The sequence below is a fragment of the Thermobia domestica genome, chromosome 10, assembly GCF_964235325.1.
Source record: "Thermobia domestica chromosome 10, izTheDome1.hap1.1, whole genome shotgun sequence".
NCBI classification, from domain to species: domain Eukaryota; kingdom Metazoa; phylum Arthropoda; class Insecta; order Zygentoma; family Lepismatidae; genus Thermobia; species Thermobia domestica.
The window spans coordinates 193,897,118-193,907,962 of record NC_137463.1 but is presented as its reverse complement, the minus strand read 5'-3'; the positions used below and the strand labels follow the sequence as shown (position 1 = coordinate 193,907,962).

The following is a 10,845-nucleotide window of genomic DNA, read 5'->3' as shown; positions in this document are numbered from 1 at the left end:
CATACTGCATGCAAGAAGAAAGAAAACTGATCATACATGAAATAAAAACTCCAATCGGAAGTAGGCTGAAATCTTGCAAACGGTGCGAGATATTGAAAAAGTAATCGAAAAAACCTCTCCTTTATGGTATCTCTTGCCATTTTTAATCTTCCCATGTGTTTGTAAAGGGATAGGTACAGATGTGAGAAATAACAAGGAGATTCATGCTTATATATGAATGATGTGCTGTGTAGAGAGCACAGGTTCAGCTAGTCTATATATTAAAATGCTATATGTTTGTGGTGAATCCTTTCGACAATGAGATTTCGAAAACCACAAGTGCTAGAAACTTGCCATTTTCGCTGCTCGATTATACATTTTGTGTAGATTTGACAGATCTCTTTCAAGTTTTGAAAAAAAAAAAAGTATTTTATGACTTTTTTTTTTTCAAATTTGTATCTAGTTCGAAGCAGTTTCATCTAGTTCGAAGTATATATTTAAAAAGCAACTTCCATGGTGTAGGGTCTAAATCCAAAACTGTCACCTTTCACCACCAATCAATGATTAATTTTGTTTATCTGTTTAGATAATTTCAAAGAGATGACAGGGACTGTATCAGGGAAAATTTGAAATTTATTTGTAAGGAATTTTATACATTTGTTGAGAGTGAAAAAGGACTTCTTAAAGCAATTTCCTATAGTTGAAGTATACTTTTAGAGAATAAATTTCGGTGGCTCAGTGGTAGAGCGTTCACCTCCGGTGCTTGGGGTCCCTGGTTCGATCCTAGCTCACGCCGTGTGGACAAACGCCGTGCTCATGGGTTTTCTCGGGGTTCTCCCGTTTCCTCCCACTTTCTTCATTCCACCATTTCATTCATTTCTCATAATCACCGTCTCCTTTAGCCTAACCGGCATAATCGTGGGACGTAAAACTTAAAGATTTCATTTCATTATATATATATTTAAGAAAAGGTATCCATCTATTAAAGTGAATGAGAGCATTAGTTTTTTTTTCTTCAGTTAGGCCACTTGGCATTCAAGCGGTCTAATTAACAGCAACAACAAAAACAACTACAACGAAATAGAAGTTGTAGTTTTCGGCATCCCAGCATCTTCTCTTAGAACAGAGATACGTAAACTCAGAATGGTTGCACCACAGTGATATAGTAATGCACCCAACTGGTGCTTAAAGCAGATCCACACACTATCAGGTATAGTCAGTGGTGTTATTCTAATTTTTAAACAACTGGTTCCATATATATAGACAAAAGTAAACTTTTACTGGATACCAAAAGCGACAAGTAAAGGCCTACACAGCATCCTAATACAAGATGATGTGTCGAAATTAGGTAGCACTGCGAATATCTTTTAAACGAAGAATCCAAGATAGATGGTTGCCAAAATGTATTGAAAAGATTTTAATCCAGGAATGGATTGATATGTTGATAATAGTATGTATTTCAATTACCTCATGTGAACCCTGTTGTCATTCTTGATATCCGAGCATTTGAGATTAAGAAATAAACATCTTATATCCTACCTTGTTCTGAGAGATATGTTTTACCTTGTGGCTGTAAGGATTTCTAAAAACAAAGATACTGAAACTAAAATTTACTATTCCGGGGTAAAATTGGGTAAAAGTTACTATTATGTCTGGGTATAACAAACGATTCTGCGAACTCGTAATATCTTATAACCGGTTTTATGGAACCGGTGCGAACCGGCTGAATAGCACCACTGGGTATACGCCCTTCCTCAACATACTATCAAGCCTTCAAAAAAATTGAGTTACAGAACAAGGCCATCGGTTCTGGAAGAAAGAAAGAAGTAGAAAAACGAAAACATATGTAGAGTACGTGCGTAACAGTATGAATCCAGAGTAAAGGATGTGTTATCTTCTATGTTACGTAAAATAATGCTTTTGTATTACGCAACCTAATGCTATTGAAATATAGGACAAGTTATGAAGTGTTTTTATCGGTTTTTTCAAAGGTCATTTATTTATATATACTAAAGATCAATAAATGATATGTTACCCGTTTTGTCAGATAACTTTTGCCATCTTTCACTAAGCTTCATAATTCCTCGTTCATAGAAGTATCTGCCTCATCTTTATTGGCAAAAACTGAACAATTTACAGTTTCATTTCAATTGAACGTTGTACCATGCAATGAGTTCTGAAGAGAGTGAAATAAGTGGAAGTCTGACGACGCCAGGTCACATGAGTAAAGTGGGTATCGCAACACATAGGTCCATCCCATCTAACATCCAATAATTTTTAACGGGTGATTACGTTGTCATGATGGAGCACAACTCCTTTCCGTTAATGAGCTATAGAGGTTTCTGGATGATGAATTCTTTCAATATGTCCAACTGTTCACAGGACGCATTCGAATGGATTATTTCGTTCGTTGACATGAGCTTTAAAAACACTCTTTTAAAATTCCACCCTAATGGGAACATAAGTTTAATCTAAAGAATGTCTGCTTTTGATGTTTCAGCCAAATAATTACATCTGTACGACTGTTTGCACACATCTTTGTTGTATAGAATCCACTTCTCATCACTAGCCGTTTGTGGATTTTTTTTAAAAAAATGATTGTTTTTCTCATTTTAATGAGCATATCGCAGACGTTTATACTTCTTTCAGTTCATGAGGAACCAAACATCGAGCTTGCGTACGTATCCCAGTTTCTTCAGGTGGTCATGAACGCTTGAATAATTGACGTCCAATATTAATGCAGTATCTCGTGTCGCGTAGCATGGGTTTGACTCGATCAATGCTTTCATTTAATCGTTGTCAATCTCAGTGGGCTTCCTTCAGCGAGAAGCGTTGTTAAGATCAGAATCATCACCACAGAACTTCGTGAATCATCGCTGATACTGATTTTCTTGTAGAATATTGCCACGGTAAACTTTACATAACATTTCCCAAGTTTGACGTACATTCTTTAGCTCACGGAAGTAAAACAGTAAAATATGGCTAAAATGTTAGTTTAGTTTTCTATCTTCAACTTGCAAAATTTGTAAGACTCAATAAAATCGCTTTAGAAAAAGACTTATGCTACAATTGTCAGCTGTTAAATTAATTAGAAATAACATCTAAATGACTCAAGTATTTTTAAAAATGAATTAACGTTATATGTTGCAAAAATTAGCCATGATTGTTCGAACAATCCAATAATTTATATCAGCAGACTGTTCCATATCACTTCAAGTTAGTCTTACTTTTGTCGTTACGTAATTGTAAGTATAACGATAGCACCTTTGTGGTTATATGGTAAGTGTATGCACCTTTAGGGTGGGAGACCTGGGCTCTATTTCCGGGTTGAACCCCTTGTGCTTCGTATCTCAATGTTAAGCTGTAGGTTCAAGTCTCATATTTTTGTTGAAATAACCAATAGATATATCTCAAAAATTGCTATTTTGAATTAACAACGGGAACCTTGTATGATTGTTGATAAGAATTACAGGCGACGGAGGCTTCATTCCCGGACGATCTCAAAGACGAAAGGAGAATTGGCGCATCGCAAAAAGGCGTACGTTAATTAAAGTAATGAAATTGGAGACACGTCTATTGGTTATTTCAGCGACGAAATAGCCTACGTGCTGAAACTGACGCTAAACGTCAATTCATTAATTCAATCCATGTAAATATAAAGAAGGACATTCATCAAATGAAATAATGAAACATATTTTAAAAATACGTATGCCGATGACATTTTATTGTCTATTTTATTACATTAATGTTTTCTTTGTAATAAATAAATAAATACATAAAATAATCTTAAATTAACCTAGAAACGGTACTGGCGGAACAGGAACTGGCGCTCCTATAGCATGACCATAACCAAGGCCTAACGCTGGACCATAGTTAACAACGTGGCCATGTCCGTAAGCAATACCATGTCCATAGGCCAATCCGTGGCCATAAGCGACACCATGCCCATAAGCTACTCCGTGTTTTAGTCCATGCAAACCGTAGGCACCTCCAAATAGCTTATGTCCAACAAAACCTGCTGAATTGATAAGTAGGACATTAATAACTTGATTTAATATTATGTTAAAACTTTAGAGACATCAGGAAGTTCAAATGGTACATAATATAAACATTATTCTGATACCATAAATATTAAGATAAATTGTTAATATATAATAATTTAGTGATGAAACGTGATTTCAGAACACAGAGGAAGTTCAGACAAGATCATGCACAGGAGAATATAAGAGTTAAGAACCATTTCTCGAATTTTGCAAATTCATAATTAATAAAAAGAAAAATAAATTTTAAGTAATTTTCATTCACTCTTATACGGGTTCTTGTTTCTTATAGGCATTTTTAAAAATTTTATTCTGGGTACGCCCTTAACTCCAAGACAAACTTTACTAATAGCTTAAGCAAATTGGGCTGCCCTGGAAGACGATACGGGTCGACGCAATATTTTCGTCACAAGATCAGATACTAAGGTTACAAAGCTGATATTTCTGGAGTTTCGTCGTCTGTTATAGAGGAATGAGAAGTGTGCGGTAATTTTAATACATGTAGTTGGCAACTGTGCAAAGTTTCAGCCAGCCGCCACGTACTGCGATAGTTGTAGGTAAAAACACAAATGGCGACTCGTTTGGAAAATTGGTCTCGCGAAGAAGTCCGCTCAGTTATTCGATTTCTGTGGGCGAAACATGTAATCGCGGCTGAAATTCTCCGGCAGCTGGTAGAGGTTTACGGAGAGATTGTAATGTATCGTCAGCAAAAGTCAACATGTCGAAAGTTTGCGGCTGGTAGAGAAAACGTTACCGAAGAGGAGTGCAATGGTCGACCCAGCTGGGACATCATCGACCACCCTCCCTGCAGCCCGGACCTCGCTCCAAATGACTTTCACCTGTTACTGAACTTGAAGGAGCATCTAGGAGGCCGTCGCTTCTCTTCAGACAAGGTGAAACACTTCGTGACAACGTGGTTGAGCATGCAAGGAGATGATTTTTCCAGGCAGGGAATCTTCAAACTCACCCCACGATGCGACAAGTGCCTCAGCAGATATGGAGACTATGTTGAAAAATAATCTAATGTATGTATTATCTGTTGGCTGTATTGGTTGTATGAAATAATATATAGATGTTTCACTGCAGGTTTTGTAACCTTACTTTCTGATCACCCCTCGAACAGGACGAATCAGATCTCTTCAAATAAAACCACATATATTTTCCGAGACGAGAGAATCCTAAATCTAGTTTCGTGGGCAATATTAGTCGTCAGTCAAAAAAGGTTGGAGAGTATCACGTTACAGCGTGCAAAATATTTTTACATCTTGAGAAGACTAGGCGGAAGTGCAAAACCTTATATCTCCAGTTTTTATGGAATTTTTGATTTTGGTTGCATTCGATTCCCCACACCTGAATGTACGTGTGTGTAAAAGCTCGTAAACGAAAACCCAATAAAAAACTTGAAAAACTAACTTTTAAAACCTCGTATCGCATATAACATAATGTACTAGGTAAAAGCAGAAAAGCAGAACGGTTTTATTGCTCTCCTGAAAAGTTTGGTTTTGATGAGTTACAAGTTTTTCTGCACTTTCGCCGTATATCTTGATAATATGGTAATTTATGAAACCAATATTCTTAATAGCCTTACCATGTGGAACGCCTACTAGTGGAGGATAACCGTAATGGGAAGCATATATTCCTGGTGCATGACCATAGGCGAAACCAGGATGCGAACCAGATGTTTTCAATTGATCTTTGCTCTCGTCACAAACCACCAGTGACACTCCAACGAGGACAAACAAAAGGACCTAAAAGAAAGACATGTTTATAATTAGTCAATCTTCTTTATTAAGTTGTGATTATCACCATCATCATCATCATCATCATCATCATAAGCAGGCTGCTGTTATCTGCAAGCTTACGCAGCTTTGGAGAAGGTGAACCTGCGATTCCCGGTGGGAGTTCATGTGGTTCGTATTTTACGTTAAACTGTAGGTCCACGTCTCATTTAAACTCGGTGCTAAATGAGACGGCAAACTGCAAATCAACCAATAAACATTACCTGACTCGTGCACCAAGAATTTTTTGTTGAGGAGGTCCTAAGTTGAAGGAGTCCAATAGTACTGCACAAGACACTATGTCTATGTAAAATTGAACTAGTGTCATTCTACATCAGAGAAAAAGACAGTAACTTGGTTGTATTATAATTTAAAAAGGATAGAACATTTTTTTCTAAAAAACAAAGAGTAAAAGAACAGATGTAGTGTAAAAATCAAATATTTAGGCTACGTCAATCATTTCTCTGGTAAAGAAAGTATAGTTTTCATTAAGAAAGTGTACAAATATATGCCGAGTTACTATGATTTGACGGTCTGGACTTGGTGCAACCAAAACGCAAGTATATTTTATTTAAAAAGAGTTACGAAATATTTTCTTAAGAGAGATGGGGTGAATAGGCAAGGGCGCCGATTTCTCTGTAACTTTGGGGGGGGGGCATTCATAAAAAAATATACAGAACAATACATATAACAATAAAAGTACATATAAAATATATATTCATAAAAATACATTGGGCCTACATGAGCTTTGGGGTCCCGGGCCCCCTTGGCCCCCCAGGATCGGCGCCTTGGTGAATAGGTCCTGAAACCAAGGAAAGTTTGTATATTTTCCAAAAATCTATTTTTCCCGTACGAAGAGCGAGCACTTCTGCTACCTACACCAAAAATGGTTCCTTTCTTCCCTTCTACCCTCAACATTTCTTCATTTGTTTTCCGTTCGACCCAGCCAATATTCTACAACCACATTTCAATAGCCTCTAGTTTTCTTTTGGCACTTTTGCGTGGTGTCTACGTTTCTCCACTATAGAGTACACGATACTACGTACAGATCGTCCTATTTAACTTCTTATTGAAAGACACCCGAACTATAGACTTTCCTTTCTCCTAAATTCCTCTTTTTCCATTCCTATTCTTGCTTTTATTTCACATTTGCACTCCAGTTCCTCACTAATAATACTATTCAGGTATCGAAAACTAGTTACCTGTTCTACAGTGTGAGTCAGAAGTCCCTTACGAACCCTTATAAAATGACAGCGATTGTAGATAGCCTGAATTGGTAATCGTAGATTTCACATGATTGTAATAACGTTAAAATTACAAGCACAAGAAACTATAATATATTTCTTATTTACAGGTACTGCATCATGCCAGTAGCCAAAGTCCACTGCATCGAGTTCACCAAGATGTGGGGTGGTAGAAGTGCCAGTGCTGTAGCTCGTGATTTCAACGAAAGGCGTCCTCAACATTCTCCAGTTTCTTAGTTTCAGTGGCACGTCACTGACCAAGTTAGAACAACTCATTCTTCCCTCAGTGGCGGCCCCGATGGCAGCTTTCCCTTATTTTACCAACAGGATGAGGTTCCACCTCATTATGAACTGCAGATTCGTCAGTATCTGAGTGAACAATTTCCTGGTGGGCATGGGTCAAATGGAATAACCTGCGAAATCACTTGGTTTATCACCATTGAACTTTTAACAGTGGAGTCTCCTAAAGACAACGGTACATAGCGCAAAGGTTAGGGATTTGAATCATTTGGAGCAATAGATACAGGATACATGCGCGCATATTACACCTGAAACATTGCTCCATGTTTATACAGCTTGGGAGACATGATTTGAGTTTCATGAGCTTACAACTTCAAAGTTATTAGTACAGTTATTTAAAATCTAATTACACCATTGAGTTTCCCTTTAAATTCTAGCCTTGTTGCATATATCATATGACCCTTTTTCGCTTTGAAGTTTTTGAACGAGATTCAAAATGTTGGACAACAAGATAGTGACCGTTCATCTGACACGCACCATAAAGATTCCTTCTCGGCCTAATGTGTCCCTAGATTTACCAATTCCAACTACTTACACTCGCTTTCACTTTTTAAGGGTGCCAAGGGACTTTTGACCCAGCTGATCCTCTTACTTCTACGTTTGGGACCTTCTTCGTGACTATATGGTAAGCGTACGCGTCTTTGGTGTAGGAGACCCAGGTTCATTTCCCAGTGGGAGTTCATGTGGTTCGGATTCCATGTTAATATTTAAGTCCACGTCTCGTATAGCATCGTTACTGAAAGGGATGCTCAACTATAATCAGCGAAGCAACCAGTATGATTCTATGTTCGATACTGATTGCTCCATCCCAGTACCATTACTTTTGTCTTTCTAATGTTTTCGAAATCTTTCCTCAAGTCTCAGACAAAATAGAAAATCTTGCACAAAATGTGTTCATGTGTAGGCCTATACTAAGGTTTTGAATTTTCCGATGTCTTACGTAACAATCCACACGAAGTATTGAATATGTATAAAAGCTTATGTCATATACGAATGATGTGCTGATGAAAACATTCACGAGTTCTCTGTTCTCTGGATTTGAAAGAGATACATTTAAAAGTCATTCATCAATAAGATATGGGATTATGCAGAGACGACAAGATTGAAACACTTATGTTGTTCGAGGGAACGAAGAGATCTGCCATTATTATTATTATTATTATTATTATTATTATTATTATTATTATTATTATTATTATTATTATTATTATTATTATTATTATTATTATTATTAATCAAGTATTTTGAGATCGAGACACTAGTAGCATTGGAGTACACAGAATTTCATCTAGAGAGGTTGAAACTCAGAAGTTCATATCTTTCCAGGATTTTTGTTATACTAAATGCATATTTTTAGTAATATCCTATGCTGATGAGATCGGATGGGATTTAAGTTTAGTTTCCCGTTTCCAGCAGCAAGCCTATAGTATATGAACAGCTATATACCAGTACTTTATTTGATGCTATATACCAGTACAGCTATATACCATTTATTTATTTGATGCTATCCATTACCCATAATATTTCCTTTCACTCTTTCTTTTATCTTCCACCATATATTCTATTATTTCCCCTACATACAACTACCTGTCTTTTGGTTGCCAGTTGTCTTGTGAAATGAACCGAATCGATGATAACTTCATTAATAACTGAAATTTGTGAAATTGAAACAATTTTTAACCTTAGTATTGATGCTTTTAATTACTTTGCACTCAGGCAGAGTAATGTAACACACAAATACTATCTCAGTTTAGATTTCACAGAAATGTCATTTTGAAAAGAAAGAAGGAAAGAAAAAGAAAGGAATGTTCACACCGACTGTGTGTTGTTTTTACTTACAAATCACCATCTGGAACCTTCTAATGAATATGATGTAGCTATATTTGGTTCATTTTCATGTAACTAATTGACTAATTCTTAATTTTTTAAAATTTCTTTATTGATTTTTTTAAAGCATTTTAAAATTTCAAACTTTTAGCAAATATTTTTTTTTTTTTAATCTTTAGCTTATTATTGGTAAAATTATCCTTGTAAGATTTGAAAAGATAGAATTGTAATTTAGAGAAATGTGTGTTTTAAAATAAATTACTATAGTATATATATATATAGTAGCATTCATATAGGAATTTGAAATTTTATAGCAATGCTGATTACCTGGTTCATGGCGGCTAAGTGTGGCGATGTTTAAAATGAAATGAAATCTTTATGTTTAACGACCTACGATTATGCCCTTTTTGGCTAGGCAAATGAATGGTGGAATAAGAATATAAGAAGAAATAGGAGTACCTCGAGAAAACCCCCGGATACACTGTTGTCCAGCGCAAGCTTACTTGGCCGGGGATTGAAACAGTGACTCCGCATACCACCATTCCTCCCCTTCCCCGAGCGACGATGTTATCACAAAGTCCATAATGCTGTAGTAACAATAAATTCTAGTTCCTACATTTCATTAAACTAGTATTAAAAATAAAAATGAAGCTGTTTATGAACTTACTTGTGTAATAGGAGCCATGCTTTTTTTTCTTGTATTGTTCTTTCTGTACTGGAAGTTTGAAGTCCACTGTGAGATAAAAACCACTTCCAGCTTAATTTATAGAGAAACTAACAAAAATCTTGCAAAACATTGAAAAATTTAATTGTTTCTTGGTTACCATAAGAAGGAAGATCATTTCGTAAACTTTTGGAAGAAGCTTTCCTCCTTGTCGAAATTCTGTGCACACAAACAATGGAAAAGAAGACGCTGTCAATTTTTCTTAAGTGCAGAGGCGTGAAAATGGGAGGATGTCTCGCTTAGTTAGGAAGAAACTATTTTGACAATATACTGTGTTTCCGTGTCTGTTGACAAATACATTTACTAAACTATGTGATAATTATTTAAGAATTGTTACGTTTAAGCAAGTGTAATCTTGTCATGGGCATGGAGCTGAGATAAAAAAAATTCATGTTAAGAAATCGAGTGTTTTTATGTTGTTAAGACCTGTCTGCTTTTCTTGTCTGTTGAAGTCTGTCCACCCTTCTGTAACTTTCAATATTATATTCCCAGCATTCTTCCTTATAATCCCAATTCTCCAGACCTATTTAGTGTCGTAAAAACCTCTCGTTGCTGCATGCAGTCTCTCATTGCAGGAGTTGAGGACATTGGAAGCTGTATCTCACCAATGAAATTACTACTACAACAGCAGTAACAAAAAGAATAAACTATATCTAACAATATCATTAATAAATTGAAAACATTGCAATTAGCGCAACAATGTGAAACGTTACTTGGTAATTATAAGAAGTTGTAGATATTTACAATTATAGACGATGACAAAGATTATTTTTTCGAATTATTTACTATCGAAGTCGTAAGTAACAAACTTTCCTTTAATAGAAATTAATCATGTGTAAACTCAAATTGTTTATAGATTAATCAATTCCTTAATATTTGTGGAGTATATGTAGTAAAGAAATGTATGGAGTAAATCTAACGTTAGTACTGGTTAGGAACAAGGTCTATAAAAT

The 10,845-nt window shown here is 35.9% G+C and overlaps 1 protein-coding gene across 2 annotated transcripts; it reads right to left on the bottom strand.

Moving 5' to 3' along the window:
• Positions 1–3,690: 3,690 nt before the first annotated feature.
• LOC145662126 (uncharacterized) lies at positions 3,691–10,534 on the bottom strand. 2 transcript variants are annotated; one of them, XM_081727463.1, is made up of 3 exons: positions 9,836–10,534; positions 5,608–5,767; positions 3,691–3,997 (listed from the first exon to the last, which is right to left on the bottom strand). In XM_081727463.1, the coding sequence occupies exons 1-3, from the start codon at positions 9,851–9,853 to the stop codon at positions 3,771–3,773; spliced, it is 405 nt and encodes a 134-aa protein (XP_081583589.1). In that variant the 5' UTR covers positions 9,854–10,534; the 3' UTR covers positions 3,691–3,770. The 2 variants fall into 2 exon arrangements, with proteins under 2 accessions (XP_081583589.1, XP_081583590.1); XM_081727464.1 differs by having other exon boundaries at positions 3,691–3,994.
• Between the last annotated feature and the right edge of the window lie 311 nt (positions 10,535–10,845).